Consider the following 25,491-nt stretch of genomic DNA (forward strand, 5'->3'; position numbering starts at 1 on the left):
CAGAGTCGAGGACTACCCTGGAAACCTAAGCAAACAAAAGAACTCTCTCATATGTTCTCAGTTAGATGTAAATGCATAACTTTATATATATCATCGTTGCTACACTGGATATGTTGATAGGGCTATGATGTGAGCCTGTGTATATGATGCCTAGTTAAGAAGCTTCAGTGATCTTTAAATAAAGCACCCTTCAGTGAAATTTTAAATACATCTGAGGCCCTTGTTAGAGATATAATTACAGTGCATCCCCTCATTTCCAATAAAAACACATTCATGGATTACTACAAATACAAATACAGGTAGTAACCAAGTGGCAATGTATACATCCTGTACTGTTTGTACCATTGTAACCATCATTATGGAGTTCTTAGGCTTCTGTTGTACTCCTGAAATTGTTCCAAATTCTGCTTTTACTTGCCAAAGAAAAAACAAGTACTGAACCAAGCTGTATTACTCAGGATCACTGCTAGCAGCTATAGTCCCTCCAAAGGCAAAACATCTACCTAAGTGGGGAGGTGAAACAGAGCAGCAACTCATTCTGCTGCAGGACCTAGAGCCATGCATCACTGCTCAAAAAAAGAGGGAATGGCCAGACAAGCCTAGACCAGCCGGAGCTGCTCTGAGTCAGTGCATCTCCTAAGCAGCTTCTGCTGGCTAGGAGCCTGGGCTGGAGTTTAAAGATGCACTCCATAAGCAGAGAGCTGCAGCAATACTGGTGCCTGCTCTATCCCCAGAGTTGAATTCCCTCATTTTGTAGCTGCCCCATGGAGCTGAGTCAAGTCCAAGGTGGTAGCGAGCCATATATAATTACTATTACAGTATTTTCTATCAGTTTAATATGATTAGGACCAAAACAGAGCATTTCCATTTGTAAAATGTACTGTATTTGAAGAGACCAGAACACAATTTGAGGACTTCAATAACTCAGACATAGGTTAGGGGTTTGTTATAGAAGTGGATGGGTGAGATTCTGTGGCCTGCATTGTGCAGGTGGTCAGACTAGATGATCATAATGGTCCCTTCTTACCTTAAAGTCCATGGAGTCTATGAGAAGTGAAGCTCTCTTTGTTACATTTTCAACATTTAAACCAGGGGCAGGATCAGTTGGTTTGCTCCAAAACTTACAAACAGTGTGCATTCTTTGGTAGCACTACTCAAACTTCTATGTTGTGTTATCTAAGCTAGTTTAATGTTCTTTCAAATGTACATTTTATAGCAATGCAATAGATCCAACTTTAATAAGCGCTTTCAAAAAAGTTCAAAGTTTAAAAATTCATTTTATTATTAAAATAATCCATGAGCTACAGTTACAAAAAGACAAATGACCTAAAAAATTATGGGATTGGTTCTGCTCTCAGATACATACATACATAGGTATCATCATTAAAGAGAGAGAGAGAGTGCGCATGCGCGCACACCTAGCATGCATTTGAGGAGCTAAAAGCAACTTCATTTAAATATATCAAGAATGGATACCTGCTGTGCTCCAAAAGGGAGACAATCACAGGCCAGATTTTGATCTCACATTAGTGTGAGTAATTAGGAGTAAGCAGGAGTCATTTCACTGAAGTTAAAGGAGTCCATGAAAAGAGGTGCAAGCAAGACCCAACTCAGGCCCTATGTTTAATGCATTTGTGTTTATAAATTAAAAAACAGAACAGGTGGATAGTTTGACTAAAGCTGGGATATCTGCTACTAACAAACCCGTCTGTAACTAGTGGACTAAAAACACAAGTGCAATATTTTCCATGTATTTGCTGCAATATTTTCCATGTATTCCCATGTGCACTGGGCATGAATCTCAGATATTCTAAGCGATAGGCAACTCTCTAATTCTAAGCGATAGGCAACTCTCTGGTTATGTCTGTCACCTGAATGAAAAATAGCCAAATGCAAAATGCAGCACTTGAGAACATAAAGAAGATTTGAGATACTTTCTAATCTAGGGGTCTTCTGGTCCATAAACCAACACATAGATTTCATTCATCCACAGATGTAGTTTGGTTTTTACTTGTAATTCACATAATATGGGAAATGTTCTTGTTCTAATAACTTCAAGTTACTATTTTAAATTAGAAATATTCTTCTTTTCATTTAACCATTTCAGAACACAATACATATGGCAATACAACATACTTAGCACTTCTATTGCATGTCTCATACAAAGCACTGGACAAACATTAGCTACATAATCCTTACAACATCCTGTGAGTTAATGGAAAATGCTCATGCAAAATGAAAGAAAGGACTGCAGCATTTTGAGACATGTGGTATGGCACTCAGTGAAGTGACAGGCATGTCACATCCAAAATGCCAGCTTGTGATTGCCTTTCACTACACTGAAAGGAATGCCATGTCATAAAAGGCTTCACTCCAAGCGCTATATGTTGCTACACATTTGGTGGCATATATAATATTACTGGACTACACATACTAAGAATGTATGATTTGGGGGATTTGGTGACTTTAAGAGTCACAATTTAGAGAATGAGAAATAAGTATAAGTATAATATTTCCTCTTCATACATATGTTGGAGATGCTGGTGTATTCTGCATTTCTAGATGAGATATCCTGTATTACACAAAACAAATAAAAAGTGTATCCTTAGAGACTCAGTGTATACAGGCATCAATGCTGTATGGTCTAAAAATTAGCCATATTGATTTAAATTCCTGAACCAGGTTTTCAGTGGTGATAATGGGGCTGTGGGTCAATTTAAAATAAACAGTCTTATATGCTACACTATTAGTTATGTTTTGGTTTCTCTTTACCTCCAATATCCTCATGTCAAATCTAAGCCTAACTCAAACACTTCCAAAACAGTCACTAAACAAAGAGAACTCAGTGGTTTATCCCTTAGTTATAAGACTGTTATATAAGAGAAATTAGGGTTAATTTGCCAACAAAGTCTAACAGATGTTGGGGAGTCAAGACTCTTTCAGTTTTGGGGAGTAGGCATGAAAAAGATGTGTTACCTGGTACAACCCCTTGCATTAGTTTGATGGGAAAAAAGATAGTATAACTGGAACACTAATTTTTACCATACCCTTCCAATGAGAGAAGCAAGTTGCTATTGCAATTAGCAGGAACAGTATAATTAAAATAGAATTTCATCTTTATATCAATAATAGAGCAGTATACTAATTAAAATCAACATCAACTGAACTTTCTACAAATACCAGCTCCCACAGCACAAAAGGCAAGGAACTCTGTTTCAGAGGCATATGTTAATAACGTTCGAGCTTCTGTCATCCAGGTGCCATTTCTGACAGAGCACATGTGCACTGAATAGTTAGCAAGGACTGAAAAAAGATTACTGTAGATACATGTGCATATAGAATCTAGGATACAAAATAGGCCCTACAGGAAGTGGGAGACTGTTTCTAAAGAGAGAAATTATCTATGACTTCCTGCATGTATGAAGAGCGAGAGGGAGAGAGTGCAAGACTGAGGGTGGTGCAGATGCCCTGGAAATACAAATCAGTAAAGCAACTTCTATTTGGGGACTTGTTTTTTCTTTTATATTTTAAAAAAAGGAAACCTAATTTCACTACTGGGAAGTTTGGATTCATGAATTTAAGTCAGGACAGACTACCCAGAAGTTAGTATCTGCCCAAACTGTCTTTTGGCATCAGAGTTCTCGGCTTGAGAAACAAATAATTAAAACAAAAGCTGTACTATTGTAAATTGTTTACACTTACACAGCTTGCATTGCACGAGTCTTCTTTGTCTCTTCTGCAGATATGAATTTTAAGAGCGACTGAGACATTGCATAGTATTATTATGCATTAGAACTGTGTGTCCCCAAGCAGTGTTGTTCAAGGTAGTTGCTTTTCCTGAAGAGAATCTGATGATAGGATAGATACATTGCATCTGCTAGTTTTCATTTGGATCCAGATCAAGGTCAACTTCACTTGATAGATTAAGATAAAAGAAAGCGTAGAAAGCCAACAAAAATACCAGTATAGCTGCAAGGACAAGGGCAACTTCCTGTACAAACGAGAGAAAAATTTTCAAAACGATAAAATGTTACATATGGTATCATCATTTCAGATAAATCAGGAACAAATGGTACCTTCCATCTGTATCAAGCCTGCAGAAGTTAAGTTTTCATCAGACTATACAGTTCACACAACCAAGTGGCTTTTTAATTAACACTTCTTTGCTGCCACCATCTCAGCATGTTATGGAAAAATTGTACTTGATCAGATCAATTTTTTGGTGGGCCAGACATATCCTTTTTGGCAAATCAACACAGACAATATTCATAAAAGAATTTGTAGGTTTCCATGCAAATTTGAGCAATGAATTTAGATTGTGTTTGGCTATTTTTGCATTTTCTAGAAATATGATCACTTTTTTCATAAAGTTACAGATTCCTAGGCCAGAAGGCACCATTGTGGTTATCTAATCAGACATCCTGTATAACACATACCACAGAACTTCCCCAAAATAATTCACAGAACATATCTTTTAGAAAAAAAATCCAATTTTAAAAATTGTCAGTGGTGGAGAAACCACCATGATCCTGGGTAAGTTGTTCCAAAGATTAGTTACCCTCCATGTTAAAAAAAAATTACACCTTATTGCCAGTCTGAGTTTCTCTAGCTTCAGTTTCCAGCCATTAGATGTTATACCTTTCTCTGATAGACTGAAGAGCCCATTATTAAATATTTATTCCCCGTGTAGATATCTACAGACTGTAATCAAGCCATCCCTTAACCTTCTCCTCCATAAACTAAACAGATTGAGCTCCTTAAGTCTATCGCTAGAAGTATGTTTTCTAATCCTTTAATCATTCTCGTGGCTCTTCTCTGAATATTCTCCAATTTATCAACATCCTTCTTGAATTGTGTGCATCTAAACTGGACACAGTATTCCAGTAGGGGTTGTACTAGTGCCAAATAGAGAGGTAAAATAACCTCTCTGGTTCTAGTTGAGATTCCCGTTTATGCATCCCAGGACCTTGTTAGCTTGTTTGTCCACAGCATCACACTGGGAGCTCACGTTCATCTGATTACCCACCATGACACCCAAATCGTTTAGAGTCACTGCTTCCCAGGATAGAGTCCCCCATCTTGTAAGTATGGCCTACATTCTTTCTTCTTTTAGTGACAAGATTGCAAATTATTGAGGTATGTACACCACAGCTGGTATCAATGAAAAATGCTACTCCTACCTCCCAACTTAGCAGAAAACAATGTGCCATGGTACCAATCTGCAAAATCCCTCAGTGCAGGACAAAACCGCTCCATAATCTTCACTTCAATAATGGGCAGAAAGCACCAGAGTTCGCAATTGCATTTAACTCCCTCTCTCCAAAGAAAAACCCTTCTGTATCTGCCTTAATTATAATAAATGAATCCTCTACAGTGTACTTGATTTATAGTAGACTTCAGAATTCGAGAAATGCTTTTGTAGTAATGCCATAGGGCTGTCTGTTATCATATCCTCTTTTTCTTAGGGCTACTTAACTTAGGCTCCCAAATGTATTAAATTGCAGTATAACTATCCTCTTTATAACAATACTTCTTTACAAACACAAAATGCTTGACTTCCAAAGACAATGTTCTATTAAAAAACAATATTTTCAGTTCACTGGAGAGGGCAACATACTCCTTTACGTTATACAGTGTTTACTACCATTTTCATAAGCAGAGAAATATGGAGTATGACTTTGAATATTGCACTGTTATATGGCCACTATAAATGGAAATTGTCACTTCCACTAGAGACCAAGGTGATTACACATTACCTCACTGCCTATTGTCATGATTTATTTTTAAATCATGTACGGGGGCCCTCAATAAAAAGAGCTGAACTTTGTTAAAACAAATACCCACCACTCCCACCAAAAATAAACCAAAATGGTCCAATGGCCAATCTATAAATCACTTGCATCAAACCACCCATCCAGATACATAAATGGATAGAAGACGAGCTAAGTATGTGTGTAGTAACTAATATGAAAAGGAAAGACTGAGAGCAGGGTTTGAAAACAGCCAGAGAGGGAGTCAGACACTGTCAGCAAGAAAGATCCATAGACAGGGCCACAGTGGGAAGGAAACTATAGGAGGAGTTATTAGACATGGGTACTGACCTCAGCCTTCTGAGTAGGACACGGTCTACTAGAAAATTAGGTTGGTATACTATATCACTCAGAAAAAACACACTCCCTGAGCAGTGTAGTTCATCTGACTTAAGTCCACAAGTAGACACTACTACTTCTGTCGACATAGCTACTGCCTCTCAGGAAGATGGATTACCTCCCTCGGGTGTAGTTAGTGTCCACACTGCACTGCTGTAGCATTTTAAGTATAGAATAGCTACACCTCATTGTGTCCCCAAACCTGAAGAAGTGAAAATTTTTTACTAGATCCTTGTTTTAAAATCAGGCCCATGATCTGGCATTCTCCTCCAGAACAGCACTTTCATTTGCATTTTCGTGAATGCATTTTATATTTGATCAGAATGTTGGATCAATAATTCAAACAAATGTCACCCAATAAACTTTGAAATATTACTGCTTGTTTGGCTTATGCTGGGTATGAATCTTTGTTCTATGAGACCCCATTGATTTATGTTCTACAGAGATGGCGATAGCGGTATTGGTCTCAGGATATTAAAGGGACTAGGTGGGTGAGGTAATATATTTTAAAGGACCAACTTCTATTTGTGAAAGAGACAAACTTTTGAACTTACAAAGAGCTCTCCTTTACCAACAGAAGTTGGTCCAATAAAAGACATTACCTCACTTACCTTGTTGCTCTAATTTATAAGTGATTTTTATTCTTCTAAACAAATGTTTAAATTGTTTGTATAAATTTGCTTAGGGTATTTGTTATAGGCTGTAACTAGAATTTTCCATTAGAATTATACAATAATTTGAACCTTATCTCATTTTATATGATTTGATTAAAAAAAGAATTGCATCTAATTTACTAACATATTAAATGGAACGTGATTTTTGCTTTGTTGCCATTGCAACACTTTCAGTAGCTCAAAAGGGCATGGCAGCATCAGACAGGTTTCATTTATTTTCTTGTATCCACAGCTGTGCTCCCAGACCCATCTGGCCACATAGCTACTAATTTTAAGAGGATGTAATGAACAAGTGACACACAACTGCAAATTCCATCTGCTCAGAAGAGTGGACAATACCGTGCAATGCAGCCACCATTTACACTGACACAGAGAGCAGTATTAATTTTTTCCCCCTCTCATTTGGCTTTCCACTTTATCACAAGCGAACCTTTCTTCTCCACCTCCTCTCTCCACAATCGCCCTTAGAAAATTGTGTGCTGTATGTAAAAAAAACTTGTTGGCAATGTTTTATAATGAAGAAGTATTTCCTAGTGATAAGAAGAAACTGGGAGTAGGAAGATCTCTATTCTATTCCCAAATTATCTAATGATTTGTATGACTTTAGGAATTTACGTTTCTCTACACCTTAGTTTTGCCATCTATAAATTGGGGATAATATTGCTACGTTCCTCAATTACAGAAGTATTAGGAAGGAGGTGGGAGACCTAATGTTTGTTAAGCATTAAGAGATCTTAGTACTGAAAAGACTTAGAAAAGTGAAACTAATGTATTAAAATTCTAGGCTTAAGAATTATACAAGAACCTTAACTTTGAGCTATTGAGAAACGCAGTGGAACAAAAAAACTCACTCAATATTTGGAGTAACAAATTTTGTCTGGTAACAAACTGATCTAACAGAATTAATGATACATTGTTCACAATTAGGCATGCAGTCTAGTATGTCTACGGTTGCAGGGATTTGATTTTTAAAAATAATTTTAACATAAAATTGATGTTTAAGTATTTTTCCAATTTTTATTTAAATTTTCACAGTTGTGCAAAAATTATGGGTTTAAACATTTTTTCCTAATTTTAATCAATTTAAATTTTCTCAGTTGTGGCAATTAATGGGAGTGTTAGACAACGGGGGATCAGCCAATAATTATTTAATGAGATTCAAAAAAGTTAAAGCTTTATAACTATTAAAGCACAAAATTATCAACACCACACATCAAAATATACAAAGTAAATATCCTTAAATAAATCTTTAAGTTCTCAAGCAACATTTTTCTTTCTTTGCCTATATGTAAATCATGATCATCAAAGGTAATATTTTGTCGGTTTGTGTGCACATGGTGAAATTGACATTTACCAATAAAAATCAAATCCTTCCAAGCCTAAATGTGTTAGAATCGTGTCTAATTTATAAACTTTCAAATAGAAACCCTGCAATGAAAATCATATCAAACACACTATAAAATTGCTACATTTTCTTTGCAACACGAGCAAAAGTTGTCATTTTAATTTTTATGTATCATATCAGCTTTTACAATTTGTGAGCCATACATAAAGACAATGCCTTAAAACAAACCTCCCTCCTCACTACTGGCAACTTTTGGATCGCTCCTCCGTAAAAGGTATTTTACTCAGAGGATTTCACTCTCAATAATTAATTCTTATGGAAAAAGAGCTACAGATATTAACTGAAAATGATCAGCATTTTTTTCTCACCACAGTACAGAATCTAAGAGACTAATATCCCCGCTATAGAATTCTGAAGTATGGTTAAACAAATCTTTTGAAGGAATATCATCTTCTATAAATCTCTATAGAGTTTTGACAATTGTTTCTGTAGAACCCTACTGATTTCATCTCTATTAAATTCTATAGGATTTTTCCATAAACGAAACATATTTAGTTACTGTATATAATAAATCTGACTCTCCTCTCATTTATGCCAATTTTACACCACTGTAACTCACTACAACGATTTACACCAGCCTAAGTTTCTGATCCTGCAAACTACTCTACATGGCTAGACCCCTACACCAGCACAAAGCTCCACTGAAGTCTGTAGAGCTCTGAGAATACTCTGAGGCCTATGCACACTGAGCAGTTTGCAGAGTTGGGGCCTAAATGAGGAAGAAAAACACCAATTTTGAACAAGAGACAAACTCCCATACTGTACATAGAGAACTACAGTATTCACTGGGAAAAAAGCATTCATATGTATTTATTTTAAATCCTCCCCAGTCCATAAATATAAATCTCTGAACTGATATCACTTTGAAACTCAATGTGACTGAATATCACAAGTGTGTGTCCCTCCAATTCTAAGCTACTTCTAGTTAGTTTAAACTCAAGCATGTTTGAAAAGGGGAGAAAAGAAGGAAGTGACAGTTACACTGGGTATCTCTTTTTATGGGGACAACACATGAAAACCTGTTGGTGACAAGATATCCCTAACCTATCTTGGCAAACTGGGATAACTCAGAAGATTATGAACAGCAAGAAATCAGAGGACACTCTGGCAAACTGCATCAAAAATGTTGTCACCTATTTGTATCCAACTAGCTTCAGATGAGACAGATTCTTGGTAGGGAGCGAGCTGCATAGGTAAATAGATGAGGTAGCTATGTGGAAGAATGGATGGATAGTACATTTCCCATATTCAGAAATTACTTTTTCCTTGGTTCCATCAATGTCCCCTTTATTTAATCAGACATATTCTCTATTGACTTGCCCCTTGTGCCATCATGTACATCTGAGCAAAGTAGGTATAAAATGCTATCATTCTGATTTGGTAATATTTTTTACTTCCTTTGCACAGATGTAAATGGCTGCACAAGGGATTAGGTAGTGGAGAATCAGGCCCCTATTCCTAGTGTGTTTGTTATATTTATTAGTGACTAATACTGAGGCACAGGCAGTGCAAAACATTACCCATATTTATTTTTTTGTTTCTGTTTTGGGTATCAAAGGGTAGGGTTGACTGTAGAAAACTTGCACATACTACAGAGGGTCATTTAAAGGAAATCTCAGGGATGTTGTTATTTTTTTCCATGACCTTGCAGGCCCCTTACCGGTGGCTTAGCACAGCCATGCAGCAATTCTGGATTAGTGACACATGGAAGAACTCAGTTTAACACCACAACATCTTTTTATTATTGGAAGAAGGTGCAGAGGCATTTCTCCTGCTGTTGGTACAGCTTCCCTCTCTCTTTGATGCAGGAAACACTCACTGTTCAACTCCTCTGAGTTACCTCAGGAGACAGAGGTTCTTCTCATCTGGGAGGAGCAACATCCTTTGCCCCACACATAGACCCAGCCAGAACGCTGACTCAGGAACATACTATGAAAACACTATCTTCATGCCAAACTGCTGACCCAATATATTAACTGCAATCTCTCACAAAGGAATCCCTTTTGTCATAAGAGGAGCTCAGGTGGTGGGTTCTACCAATTTCCTGGCAGCACAGTCAGTGTAGGTTTGGCACCATTGTTCCAAAGCTACTCCCTGTCCTGGCCACTATTGCCTGGCTGATACTTGTCTCATAGACTTTAAGGTCAGAAGGGACCATTATGATCATCTAGTCTGAACTCCTGCACAACACAGGGCACAGAATCTGACCTACCCACTCCTGTAACACACCTCTAACCTGTCTGAGTTATTGAAGTCCTCAAATCATGGTTTAAAGACCCCAAACTGCAGAGAATCCTCCAGCAAGTGACCCATGCCCCACGCTGCAGAGGAAGGCGAAAAACCTCCAGGGCTCTGCCAATCTGCCCTGGAGGAAAATTCCTTCTCCACCCCAAATATGGCGATCAGTTAAACCCCGAGCATGTGGGCAAGACTCACCAGCCAGCACCCAGGAAAGAATTCTCTGTAGTAACTCAGATCCCACCCCATCTAACATTCCATCACAGGCCATTGGGCATATTTACCTGCTAATAATCAAAGATGAATTAATTCCATCATACCATCCCCTCCATAAACTTATCTGTGAGATACTTCCCTAGGAGAGAAGGCCTTGAAAGCCAGAGGCTAAGCGACAAAGGGGAGCTAGCGAACAGGGAACCACAAACAGGGGACTTTGAGAGGGGGTTTAAGGGAAGGAGACACAATAATTGCTGTGATTAGGAAAAGCCGCATCGCCAGCGTCAACACTGCTCCTGGCCTGATCTACATGGGGAAGGAAATCTAGCTAAGATACGCAACTTCAGCTACAAGAATAGTGTAGCTGAAGTCAACGTATCTTAGATCGACTCACAATCTCTTACTTTGCATCCTCGCGGCACGGGATCGACGGCCGCCGCTCCCCCATCAACTTTGCTTCCGCCTCTCGCCGAGCTGGAGTTCAGCAGTCGATGGGAGAGCAATCCCTGATAGATCACTCGATACCCACCAATTCGGCGGGTAGTGTAGATGTACCCGTCTCCTCCACCTGCGCCTGTATTCAGACTGACAACCTAACCATGGATACCTCTACCCAGACCCTGGTGTGGATTTGCAGAGACTGAGGCCTGCATTTCCCACTCACAGAAAGCCAGGCTTTTGGTCAGTGTGAAAGATGCCTGCTGGTGGACTCTCTCAGGAAGCAGGTGGGAGAGCTACAGGAGGAGGTGGCTAGGCTGAGGAGCATCCGTCCCCACGAGGAATTCCTTCAGAGTATTCATATGGAGACACCCAAGGCTGAGGAAGCTATCCAGCTACAGAGGACTGCTATCACACTACTGGGGGAGGAGGATATGGCTCTGTCACAGAGAGGACACTGGCTGCTGGTTACTTCTGGCAGCAGGCAGTGTTCTACTTCTACTCTCAATCCACCACCATGGTGATGGAGAACCATTATGCTGTCCTGGCAACAAGCAATGAGGGATCACCCCTGAAGGTGGAGGAGGAGAAGCCATGTACCCCCAAGGCTGGGAGAACTGCAGCCATCACTCCCAGGAGAAAACACAGGGTAGTGGTGGTTGGTGACTCTTCCCAGGGAGACGTAGGCACCCATCTGTCACCCTGACATGGCATCCTGGGACATATGCTGCCTGCCAGGGGTCCATATCTAAGACATTATGGAGGGATTGTCGAGGATCATCTGGCCCTCTGACTACTACCCCATGCTAGTCATCCATGTGAGCACTAATGAAACTGCGAAGTATGACCATCTGCAGATCAGAAGTGACTACGGGGCTCTGGGAGTAAGGGTGAAGGAGTTGGGAGCGCTGGTGATGTTCTCTTTGATCCTTTCGGTGAAGGGTAGGGACCTACGCAGACACAAATGCGTCCTGGAGGTGCATACCTTGCTGCAGGGATGGTGTCGCCAGGAGGGCTTCGGCTTTCTTGACCATGGAAGCCTGTTCCAGGAATAAGAACAGAGAGGGGATCCACTTATCGAGGAACGGGAAGAGCATATTTTGGATACAGACTGGCTAACATAGTGAGGAGGGCTTTAAACTAAGTTTGAAGGGGGCAGGTGATAAAAGCCCACAGGTAAATCAAAAACATGGAGACCAGAGAGAAAAGGTCAGAATTTGGAGGGAGGATGGGCTGCTGTAGTAGGGATAAGGGAGAGACAAGACAGAATGTGGCGGGGGGGAAGATATCAGATCAGTATCTTAGATGTCTGTATATCAATCTGAGAAGTATGGGGAATAAGCAGGAAGAACTTGAAATCCAGGAGGCCAGGAGAGCTGGCTGTATTTTAAAGAGCCTTATTGAGGTTGCAGGGACAAACCATCCCGATGTGCAGAAAGAATAGCAAATACGACAGGCGACTAGCTTGGCTTAACAGAGAAACCTTCGGTGAGCTTAAACACAAAAAGGAAGCTTACAAGAAGTGGAAATTTGGACAGATGACTAGGGAAGAGTATAAAAATATTGCTAGAGCATGCAGGGGTGTAATCAGGAAGGCCAAAGCACAACTGGAGTTGCAGCTAGCAAGGGATGTGAAAAGCAACAAGAAGAAGAGTTTCTACAGGTATGTTAGCAACAAGAAGGTCAGGGAAAGTGTGGGACCTTACTGAATGGGGGAGGCAGCCTAGTGACAGATGATGTGGAAAAAGCTGAAGTACTCAATGCTGAAATACTCAGTGCTGAAGTACTCAATGCTTTACAGACAAGGTCAGCTCCCAGACTGCTGCACTGGGCAGCACAGTATGGGGAGGAGGTGAGCAGTCCTCGGTGGTGAAAGAACAGGTTAAGAACTATTTAGAAAAGCTGGACATGCACAAGTCCATGGTGCTGGATCTAATGCATCCTAGGGTGCTGAGGGAGTTGGCTGATGTGACTGCAGAGCCATTGGCCATTATCTTTGAAAACTAGTGGTGATTGGGAGAGGTCCCAGACAACTGGAAAAAGAAATATAGTGCCCATCTTTAAAAAAGGGAATCCAGGGAACTACAGATCGGTCAGCTTCACTTCAGTCCCTGGAAAAATCATGAAGCAGGTCCTCAAGGAATCCATTTTGAAGCTCTTGGAGGAGAGGAAGGTGATCAGGAACAGTCAACATGGATTCACCAAGGGCAAGTCATGCTTGACAAACCTGATTGCCTTCTATGATGAGATAATTGGTTCTGTGGATATGGGGAAAGCGGTGGACGGGATATACTTTGACTCTAGCAAAACTTTTGATACGGTCTCCCACAGTATTCTTGCCAGCAAGTTAAAAAAGTATGGATTGGATGAATAGGCTATAAGGTGGACAGAAAGCTGGCTAGATTATTGGACTCAACAGGTAGCGATCAATGGCTTGATGTCTAGTTGGCAGCCGATATCAAGCTGAGTGCTACGGGGGGAGTCCTGGGGCCGATTTTGTTCAACATCTTCATTAATGACCTGGATGATGAGATGGATTGCACCCTCAGCAAGTTTGCAGATGACACTAAACTGGAGGGAGAAGTAGATATGCTGGAGGGTAGGGATAGTGTGACCTAGACAAATTGGAGAATTGGACCAAAAGAAATCTGATGAGGTTCAATAAAAACAAGTGTAGATTCCTGCACTTAGGATGGAAGAATCCCATGCACTTCTTCAGGCTGGGGACTGACTGGCTAAGTGGCAGTTTGACAGAAAAAGATCTAGGGACTGCAGTGGATGAGAAGCTGGATATGAATCAGCAGTGTTCCCTTGTTGCCAAGAAGGCTAACAGCATATTGGGCTGCATTAGTAGGAGCATTGCCAGTAGATAGAGGGAAGTGATTATTCCCCTCTATTTGGCACAGGTGAAGCCACATCTGGAGTATTGCATCCAGTTTTGCCCTCCCCACCCAAAAGAAAGGATGTGGACAAATTGGAGAGAGTGTCCAGCGGAGGGCAACGAAAGTGATTAGGGGGCTGGAGCACATGACTTATGAGGAGAGGCTGAGGGAACTGGGCTTATTTAGTCTGCAGAAAAGAGTGAGGGGGAATTTGATAGCAGCCTTCAACTATGTGAAGGAGGGACGGTCCAAAGAGGATGGAGGTAGGCTGTTGTCAGAGGTGGCAGATGACAGAACAAGGAGCAATAGTCTCAAATTGTAGTGGGGGAGGTCTAGGTTGGATATTAGGAAAAACTATTTCACTAGGAGGCTTGTGAAGCACTGGAATGAGTTACCTTGAAAGGTGGTGGAATCTCCATCCTCAGAGGTTTTTGAAAAGCCCTGGATTTAGTTGGGGTTGGCCCTGCTTTGAGCAGGGGGTTGGACTAGATGACCTCCTGAGGTCTCTTCCTACCCTAATATTCTATGATTCTACGAAATGCTAGTAAATAAACACAACTATGACATAGCTGGCACCACAGATGTGACTTGGTGGGACAATACTCATGACTGGAATATTGGTACAGAAGGGTACAACTCGCTCAGGAAGGACAGGCAGAGGAAAAAGGGAGGAGGTGTTGCCTTGTATATTAAAAATTATATACTTGGACTGAGCTCGAGATGGAAATAGGAGACAGACTTGTTAAAATCTCTGGGTAAGGTATAAACGGGATAAAAAACATGAGTGATATCATGGTAGGGATCTACTACAGACCACCCAACCAGGAAGAAGAGATTGATGCAGCTTTTTTTTAAACAACTAACAAAATCATCCAAAGCACAGGACTTGGTGGTGATGGGGGACTTCAACTACCCAGACATTTGTTGGGAAAATAACACAGCAAGGCACAGATTATCCAACAAGTTCTTGGAATGTATTGGAGACAATTTTTTTTTTTTATTTCAGGTGGAGAAAGCTAGTAGGGGAGAGGCTGTTCTAGATTTGATTTTGACAAATGAGGAACTGGTCGAGAATTTGAAAGTGGAAGGCTGCTTGGGTAAAAGTGATCATGAAATGATGAGTTCATGATTCTAAGGAATGATAAGAGGGAGAACAGCAAAATAAGGACAATGGATTTCAAGAAGGCAGACTTTAGCAAACTCAGGGAGTTTGGGGGTAAGATCCCATGGGAAGCAAGTCTAAGGGTAAAAACTATTGAAGACAGTTGGCAGATTTTCAAAGAGACATTATTAATGGCACAAGAGCAAACTATCCCACTGCATAGGAAAGATAGAAAGTATGGCAAGAGACCACCCTGATTTAACCAGGAGATTTTCAATGATCTAAAAATAAATTAAAAAAAAGTCCTACAAAAAGTGGAAACTAGGTCAAATTACAAAGGATTAATACAAACAAATAACACAAGTGTGTAAGGACAAAATTAGAAAGGCCAAGGCACAAAACAGGATCAAACTAGCTAGACATAGTGGATAATAAGAAAACATTCTACAAATTCTTCCTCTAGAAGCAAGAGGAAGACCAAGGAGAGGGTAGGCCTGTTACTCAATGAGGGTGGGTGGGGGGAACAATAACAGAAAATGTGTAAATGACAGAGGTGGTTAATGACTTATTTGTTTCGGTTTTCACCAAGAAGGTTGGTGGTGATTAGATGCCTAACATTGTGAATACCAGTAAATATGAGGTAGGATCAGAGGCTAAAATAGGGAAAGAACACATTAAAATTTACTAAGAGAAGTTAGATATCTTCAAGTGACCAGGGCCTGATGAAATGCATCCTATAATAGTCAAGGAACTGACTGAGGAGATATCTGAGCCATTAGTGTAATAGAAAATGAGAGAAATTCCAGAAGACTGGAGAAGGCCAACTACAGGGCCCATCTATAAAAAGGGAAATAAGAACAACCTGGGGAATTACAGACCAGTCAGCTTAACTTCTGTACCCAGAAAGATAATGGAGCAAATAATTAAGCAATTGATTTGCAAACACCTATAAGATAAGGTGATAAGTAACAGTCAGCATAGATTTGTCAAGAACAAATTGTGTCAAACCAACCTGATAGCTTTCTTTGTCAGGGTAATAAGCCTTGTGGATGGAGGGAAGCAGTAGACATGGTATATCTTGACTTTAGTAAAGCTTTTGATACTCTCTCACATGACCTTCTCATAAACAAATTACGGAAATGCAACCTAGATGGAGCCACTATAAGGTGGGTGCATAAATGGTTGGAAAACCATTCCCAGAAAGCAGCAGAGAAAACCATTCCCAGAAAGTGGCTATCAGTGGTTCACAGGCATGCTGGAAGGGCATAACGAGTAGGATCCCACAGGGATCAATTCTGGGTCTGGTTCTGTACAATATTTTCATCAATGATTTAGATAATGGCATAGAGAGTATACTTATAAAGTTTGCAGATGATACCAAGATAGGAGGGATTGCAAGTGCTTTGGAGGACAGGATTATAATTCAATATCATCTGGACAAACTGGAGAAATGGTCTGAAGTAAATAGGATGAAATTCAATAAGGATAAATGCAAAGTACTCTACTTAGGAAGGAACAACTAGTTGCACACATACAAAATGGGAAATGACTGCCTAGGAAAGAGTACTGTGGAAAGGACATCTGGTGGTCATAATGGACCACAAGCTAAATATGAGTCAACAGTGTAACTCTGTTGCAAAAAAAGTGATCATTCTGGGATGTACTAGCAGGATTGTTGTACACAAAACATAAGTATTTCTTCCGCTCTACTCCATGCTGATTAGTCCTTAACTGGAGTGTTGTGTCCAGTTCTGGGCACCACATTTCAGGAAAGATATGGACAAATGGAGAAAATCCAGAGAAGAGCAACAAAAATGATTAAAGGGCTAGAAAACATTGCCTACGAGGGAAAGTTGAAAAAAATGGGTTTGTTTAATCTGGAGAAGACAAGACTGAGAGGGGGGACATAACAGTTTTCAAGTACATAAAAGGTTGTTACAAGGAGGAGGGGGGGAAATTGTTCTTCTTAACCTCTGAGGATAGGACAAGCAGCAATGGGCTTAAAATGCAGTAAGGGACATTTAGGTTGGACAGTAGGAAAAAATTCCTAACTGTGAGGATGGTTAAGCACTGGAAAAGTTGCCTAGGGAGGTTGTGGAATCTCCATCATTGGAGATTTTTAAGAGCAGTTTAGACAAAACACCTGTCAGAGATGGTCTAGATAATACTTAGTCCTGCCATGAGTGCAGGAGACTGGACTAGATGACCTCTCAAGGACCCTTCCAGTCCTATATTCCATAATTGTCTTTATTTGTTATGGCTGCTGTCGGAAGACATGATACTTGGGTAGCTAGACCATTGTTCTCACCAGTTTCAGGTGGGTTTGTACTCAGAAAGGGTCAGCTGTGCTGCTGCTGCTGCAGCTACTCTGCTATTTATACTTGTGCTATTTCAATGAAAGCTAGTGCAAGTATGTGCACATCAGCAGGGGAATCACACCCCTAGCTCATAGTATAGATGTAGTCTCAGAATTATGTCCTCAGACAGGGGTCCTTCCCGTCTGGGAGGTGCCATATCCTTTAGGGGCTGCCTGAGCATGTGCCATACACCCAAACCGAGCCAGAACAATGACTGTATTACAATATTTGATAATATTTTTTAAAAGGACAAAATATTGCACACTCAAAACAAGTACAGTCACCCTGGTTCAACTAAATTTTGTTGCTTTGCCACTCTGACATTATCAACATGGATAAACTTGCTCATTGAGGAAATTAAGAAGTACTAAATGGGAATGACTGAAAGAAACTTTCATTTTAATGCAGGATTTAAAGTAACAAACAGAGTTTGACAAGACGCTAATTAGTAAGCCAGCTCTGAAATGTAAAGCACCTTCAGGGCAGTTGATTCCAAAAGGTTTCATGTAATTTCCAGAGTTTTTTTTCTTCATTTTTTTCAAACAAACCTTGTAAACTCTTTGGGTGAAATGCAGCCCTGCTGGAACTCCACTCACTTCCCTGGTTATGAGAAGATGATTGTTTCACAGTTAATTTGTCCTCTTCTCTCTCTTCTCCTCACATTCTTTCTTTGTTTATATCCACTTATTGTCTCACTTTACATGTTTAGACTGCAAGCTCTTTGGGGCAGGGACCATCTATTATATGCCCGTACAGAGTATAGTGTAATGAGATGCTGTTGCTTGATAGGGGCCTCTAGGCACTACTGCAGTACATCTTAATACATTAATTAAATAATAATTATAACAACTGCAGTTATGCCTGGGCTGGATTTGCCCTTATAATACTTCTGTTATCTACAAGTTAGCAATTTGCAAGTGTCACTAGATTTTTAGAAGGGAGGATTACTGCACCACATGTTGAAGTCACTATGAGTAAATAAAATGCTTGGAAAATACACCTAAGTATGTTTTTTTCCACAGATTTGGCCACAAGACTGGGTACCGCCAGTATTATTTATTATGTTGTCTCCAGACTGTTTGCTACCATTGCAATTACCTCAGAATTTTGTATGTCAGCTACTTTTCAAACACATATTACGGACTTGATCTGACCCTTACTGAAGTTAATCGCAAGTCCCATTGATTTTAATAGTACATTATCCAGGTCTGTATTCTTTAAATAAAATAAAGCCATACCCTTAGCACATATGAACCCTGTTACTTATTACAGTTCACCAACAAAAACTGGGTTAATGCAAGGTTAAATTTGTGTTGCAGTGTCTTGTGGCCTGCCAGCACTTCAAACTCAGCTACTCAATCCACTGAGGTAATGAAAACTTAAGCCTCTGAAAACCAAGAAATACACAGTTAAAATACGTCATCCCTTCAAGGTAACCTTAACTCTGACCCTGGGAGCTGGCAACAGTTAGTGGGAATAGCTGAGTAAGGAAGGTGCCATAATAAGTAGACAGAGTTCAACTACTTCATATCTCGAAAGTTATCCAGAGAAGAAGATGGAGTTATCTGGGATATGATCAGAATGAAGCCAGAGCACTTGCCATGGCAACCATGCTATCAGACAGCCGAAGAACACAGAGAAGGTGCTGAGAAGGAAAATGTCTGTGCTTTAAAAATGCAGAGAACATACAAGGCAGCTCAGGATAGACAGACTCATTTATCTACATGCACTCCAACTTCATTCACTGTGCTAGATATAGCTGTATTGAAAGGTTCAGCGATTAGGTGGAGCAGGTTGGAAGAGCTGTCACTGTGATATGACAGTAATTTGGTGAAGGGGCTGTGATATTTAGCAAGTCTAGGTGGTTTGTGTGGAATTGGCTCAATGTTTGTGCAGACATCTCTTCTTTGCTATGTCTGACCTAAGCCCAAGTTTTGCTTTAGCAAAGAGAAGATATTATACCTTGCCCTACAGTGTTTATTGTGCGGTTCCCTAACTGTTCTGGAGCATTTGCAAGGGGTTCTAGAATGTGTGTTATGGGCATATTGGGGCATCACTCCATGAAGGCAGAGATAAGGTTGCATTGGAGGGATGGCATATTGCAAGGATTGCAGGAACCTTAACTGTTTTCAAAGGCTTTGCTTTCCTTAACTGTTCACTTCCTGCTTTTCAGAGGTTTGAGTGTAGCTGAATCTGATGTTCTGCAAGGGCACAAGGCACTACTGGGCAACCTTAACTCTGCATTAACAAAGTGTTTTCTCATTGTATTTCCTAATTTTTTGAACAGAAAGATGTTATTTGTAGGAGATAGTGTTATGTTAAGAAGGTATAGTTATTACATGATATGCAGGTGGAACTGAGGACAGATTAAAGATACCATATGGCATGTATGTGAGGTCTTTCGCCTTCCTATGTGTTTCATTACAGTCAAAAGGTGATAATGCTCGTGCTATGACATTTTTTGAGTGTGGAGGTGCTGACAGGATAGGGAGAGAAAACAGATGTTTTCACAATATTTATAATTATTATTCCATGTAGTTTATAGTAATTTTAAGCACATGAGAGGAGACTGGTGCGTGTTTCTTCTCACACTTTATCCTACAGCATACACGCCTTCCAGAGCATATAGCTGCCCCACCGGCATTTGCAGATCCCCCTCCCCTGCCCATCTCTGTATTTGCAGCTACAGCTGACTGTTAGCAAGCTCAGAGGAGGAATTCAGTGCATCTTTACTACCGCACTACATCAGTGCCAATGCGCTATGTTGACGAGAGAGCACTCTTCTGTCGATGTAATTACTCCATCAAAACAAGAGGCAGAAACTATGTCGGCAGGAGAGCATCTCCAGCTAACATAGTGCTATGTAGACACAGCTTTAAGTTGAGGTAACTTACGTCGCTTAGAGGGGTGGTTTTTTCACACCCCGTAGTGACATAAGTTACATCAACTTAAGCAGTAGTGTTGACAAGTCCTCAAAGAGGTGTGAAATGGTCCATTCATCTCAATGAGATGTCCCCAATGAACGAGAACACACCATGAAGATGAATGCAGCCTGAAAAGGGCTCAGAGAGGTAAGAGCTGCTCTGTTCATCTCAGTTGGTGTTCTCACTCCATCGCATTTGTGGGTCTGTACCAAGCACTAAGAAATCCTGTTCTCTGCTCCTCATCCTGGTCTCAGGATTGTCTTCGGTGCATGCTCTGGTCATGCCGCTTCTAGCTCCCAACTATGATCTTAGTGCTGTGTACTGTACTATGCACCAAACATTCCCTTCCTCATCCCAATCTCTGTACTGTATCCCTGATCCATGCACTGAGCATACTTGTTCTCAGTTCCCAACTATGAACTAATACAAAGAAGGGCAACAAAAATGATTAAGGTCATGGAACATGGAGAAATATTAAAAAAAGACGAGGACTTTGCAGCTAGGAAAGGAGATAAGGGGGGGGTAGAACAGAGGTCTAAAAAGTTATGAATGGTGTGGAGAAATGAATAGGAGTGTTATTTACTCCTTCGTATAACACAAGAACCAGAGGTCACCAATGAAATTAATAGGCAGCAGGTTTAAAATGAACAAAAGGAAGTACGACTTCACAAAACACAGTCAACCTGTGAAACTAGTTGCCAGTGGATATTGAAGGCCAAAACTAAAACTAGGTTCAAAAAAAGAATTGTACATAAGTTCGTGGAGGATAGATCCATCAGTGGTTATTAGCCAAGATGGTCAGGAATGCAAAGTCATGCTCTGGGTGTCCCTAGCCTCTGACTGCCAGAAGCTAGGAGCTTATTACAGGGGATGGATTACTTGATGATTACCTGTTCTGTTCATTCCCTCTGAACCACCTGGCACTGGCTGCTATCAGAAGATAGGATACTGGGCTAGATGGATTACTGGTCAAACCTAGTATGGTCGTTCTAATGGTGTTATGATCTCAATGCTGTGGACTGTGCCATGCACTGAATATGCCCATTCCACTCCTCACCCAGTCTCTACACTGTATGCCTGTGTCATGAACCGAACATTCTTGTTCCCCTCCTAGTTTCAGCACTATGGGGCCGTACTTTGAAAGAGGGACAGAGATAGTGGTGAGGACAGGAGTGGTTATTTGCAGGGGGAGAGCTGAAATACTCCTCAAATCCCTCACTGCATGCTCCGATTGCCCTCTCTCTCCTCCCCACACTCCTGCACTGTTCTGACCTCCCTCTTTCCCTAGCAGCAGCAGCAGCAACCAGTGAAGGGGAAGCTTTGAGCCCCTTCCCCACTGCTGGAGGCAGCATGGAGAAGGAGGGGAGTTCTGGGTTTCTTCCCCTGATTAAGAGACAGTGGAGGGAAGGGAAGCCTCTGAGCAACTTCCATCTCCCTTCCCTGTTCAAGTCTAGCTCTGTTGCACAACTTACCCTCCTCCCATGATTCTGCTCTGTCAGCACTTCTGAGTAGCCAGAGAGCAAAGTCTCCATATCCCCTGTACTGCTCCCACGCCCTGACATTTGCCTTCATTGTTCTGACCCCCTATATCCCCTGGCTCTGCAACAAAAAAAAGTATGAGAAGCTGTAAATGTTATGAGCAGTTGATGTTGGGGGGAGCAGTGGGGCGGGGGAGGCTGTGTATCAGGAACCCTTCAACAACTCAGCATCTTGCCTTCCTTTTGATCCCACTTAGTTCCATTCTATGGAAGCCGGTGAAGATTATGAATCATGAATACATTACCCTAACCACTTACATTCGTTCATCTTCTATTTAATACCAATTTCCTTGATAATATTTTTAAAGTAAAATCAGAGTCTGATTATGAATTTTAGAGCATATCTCATTCAAATATTACTCTTAAACTAGAAATTTTGGTTTTAGGGCAAAACTTTCCTGCAGAATGCAGTCAGAGATCAAGGACAAACACATAACACATTCTCTAAAAGCTGCTAATGGTAGGGCTCCAATTCACATTGCCTGGGTGCAGCTCAGGTTCAGTCACCACAGCATGTAACCTAGTTACTGTGACAACAGACTGCCTACCGTCCTTCTGGCTTCAACAGAGCCCTAGCCTTGCTGCAGATGTGCATTTCACTCTTGGGTTCATCAGTTTGGCATGCACTGAACTGTAGTTACAAACTTTATTCTTAATAACTTTTTCAATGTGGCTTCCCCAGAGGGGCAGTGGGTCCCATGCATTAGCTAAAATAAATCCTCAGTGACTGAGATCAGTTTGGGGAGAACCAGAGCCAGAGTTTGAACCCCAGGTGCAAAAATAGTTAGATGAACCAGGAGATTTGTTTTGGGTGCGGGAGCCTCTTACTCAAATGACCATAAGCTTACACCACTAACACTACTCCCAGCACCCTCATAAGACACAGCATATTTAAAGACAATCTAACTAAGCATGAAGACTGAGAACTTACAATAGTCATCCCTTAAACAGCAATACTCAACCTTAACTTTAGCAGAGCTGATGCTCTGCTAGATTAAAATATGTTAAGGGAGAAACATGTTGCTACATAAAATTCTCTTATTTTCCTCAGTCACTAACATTTGTACTGAAGATTCTCTGTATCTTTCTTCTTCTCAGTTTTGTGTACTTTTCAAGAAAGAATTATGCAATACAAGAAAAAAGTGAGTGATATAGTTTGAGAACACAGGTATACAATATTCTCACTTGTGAAAGATATTTAGCAAAATCTCCAAAAACACTAATTGTGAGGGATTTAAAGAAAAATTAATTAACTGGGAGCTGAACGTACAATAAAAATGGAACATCACTTTTAAAAGGTCGCATCACAGAATAAAAAAATAAGAGTAAAATGTAATAAGGCTATGTCTACACTACAGCCTATGTTGGCAAAACTTATGTCGCTCAGAGGTGTGACTATTCCACCCCCTGAGCGACATAAATTACACCGACATAAGCATTTGTGTGCACAGCACTATGTCGGTGGGAGAAACTCTCTCGATGACATAGCTTATTCCGCTCGCGGAGGTGGGGGTTTTTTTCATGCCAATGGGAGAGGTCTTTCCCATAGGTGTAGTGTCTTCATCAGATGTGCTGCTGTGATGCAGCTGTATGAGTACAGTTGCACCACTGCAGCGCTGTATGTACAGATATATCCTAAGAAAGAAAGGAAAAAAAAAATACAGAACTCCAAAGGTTAGTAATCTATCTTTTAAACAAAAAAAGCCATCTACTTTTTCTCATTAAAATCTGACACACAGCACTAACTGAGGAGATTATGTTGTGAAAACACACTGCATCGCACGGCAGTGCTTGATCAAGATCGGCAATCAGGAGCAAAAGAAAAGTACTGTTTCATGATTATAATAGCAAATTCTGGAAGACAACCAAATACATCATCTGGCAGCTCAACAGCTGTTACAGCTTGGTAGTAATACCTTGGCATTTGCTATAAACTGTAACTTGAAAAAATGGATTTCTCATCTGCCAGAAACAAGAATATGTTCTCCTTTTAACATTTCTGAGTTTCTTTCAATAGAATAGTTAGATTTTCAAGCTATTTTTATTCTGCATGTTTCTCAGCATGGCTGCCAGGTTAATTTCATATTATTTTATTTTGATTCAAAAATAAATTTGGGGGATAAATATTGGATGCAACTTAAATAAACAACATGCTTTGCCAAATTCCATCATAATAGCATGGCGAATAGTATAGAATAGTTGTCCTTCATGTTAATATTTATTGCCTTGACCATTTATTCATAATTATACTTCACACACACTTGAAAAACAGGAAGTTCCCAAGCAGTTTGAAGTTCAGGAACCTCCTTGTTTTGTTGGTAGTGAAGGAAATCATTTTCCATGTTGGAGTCAAAGTGGATGGATGTAGCCACATAATATATTATACTTATTAATGATGAGACTATACCAGTATTTGTTTTTAAACAACTCCTGGATATAATATACTAGAAGAAGGCAGGAATTCATGGCTATTTTGCATAACTATATAAAACAATTAAAGCATTTTGTTTATACAGTACCAGTCTACAAAATCCTGTTTCTAAACATATATTTCACTGGCACTGTTAAATAAAAGTATGCTTCATAGCAAGAATGTGAAACAGTTAAAGTCCATTAGAGTTTCAGTTATTTGAAGGTTAAAAACAATCTCTCATAAATATTTTAGATTCTGGCATTCCACTTAGGTCTTGAAGTGTCAAACAATCTCTCTCAAAAATCAATATTCACACAGTACATCTATGGGGAAAAGAAACTCAACATGGTGTAAGCTATCAAATGGATATCTACCTTTATGCCCAGTGCAGTTTTCTTGGCCTCTGCCTTTAATCTTGTTGCTCTTAACACTGGCCTGCTTTTCTTGTAATCTTGTTTTCCTAAGGTAGAAAAAGAGTTAATGTAAATGATCCACTGAAGATAAGGTATATCTACAATAATGTTAGCTTCAGTGGCAGATCTAAAATTTAAGAGTTTAGTGATAGAAAGAGTTGTGCCACAAGAACAGGACTAACAGCAGAGTCACCAATGGCCTTTAACAACAAACAACAACAACCAGAAAACCAAAAAGTAGTTAACAAATCAACCTAGAGCCTGATAGTCCAGTGAGCTACAAAATGCAAATTATGATATGCCTCCAATGGTATGTTATTTACTAAAATGACAACTGCAGCATGTATTTAGAAATCATCATCATTCTACTGGAGTCCCTGCCCCCGTCCTTCCACCAGTCTATTCAGCATATCTGTGGATATCTCCCGTGGTACAAGCTCTCCTCCCCTGAACAGCCCCACCTTAGGGATTAAATATTGTGAAGACCGTCTGTATTCGGGCAAAAGTCATGCATAAAGGATGTGAATAATTATGATGCCAAAAGGAAAGGCACAGCACCAGAAAGTATTGTCAGAGGAAAGCTAAGGGTATGTCTACACTATGGGATTATTCCGATTTTATATAAACCGGTTTTGTAAAACAGATTGTATAAAGTCGAGTGCATGCGGCCACACTAAGCACATTAATTCGGCGGTGTGCTTCCATGATTCGAGGCTAGCGTTGATTTCTGGAGTGTTGCACT

The 25,491-nt window shown here is 40.3% G+C and overlaps 1 protein-coding gene across 9 annotated transcripts in view; it reads right to left on the bottom strand.

Annotated features, from left to right (window-relative positions):
- Positions 1-1,257: 1,257 nt before the first annotated feature.
- Positions 1,258-25,491, bottom strand: part of TRIQK (triple QxxK/R motif containing) — a 91,385-nt gene continuing 67,151 nt past the window's right edge. For 6 of the 9 annotated variants that reach the window (XM_075063095.1, XM_075063100.1, XM_075063099.1 and 3 more), the window contains 2 exons: positions 24,711-24,796; positions 1,258-3,991 (listed from right to left, as the gene is read on the bottom strand). In XM_075063095.1, coding sequence (XP_074919196.1) covers positions 3,878-3,991; positions 24,711-24,796 — 200 coding nt within the window. In that variant the 3' untranslated portion in view covers positions 1,258-3,877. Of the gene's footprint in view, positions 3,992-7,814; positions 21,826-21,857; positions 23,559-24,710; positions 24,797-25,491 lie in introns of those variants that run through there. The other 3 variants (XR_012655375.1, XR_012655374.1, XR_012655373.1) reach the window with 2 other exon arrangements.

Source organism: Chelonoidis abingdonii, chromosome 2 (genome assembly GCF_003597395.2).
Source record: "Chelonoidis abingdonii isolate Lonesome George chromosome 2, CheloAbing_2.0, whole genome shotgun sequence".
NCBI classification, from domain to species: Eukaryota; Metazoa; Chordata; order Testudines; family Testudinidae; genus Chelonoidis; species Chelonoidis abingdonii.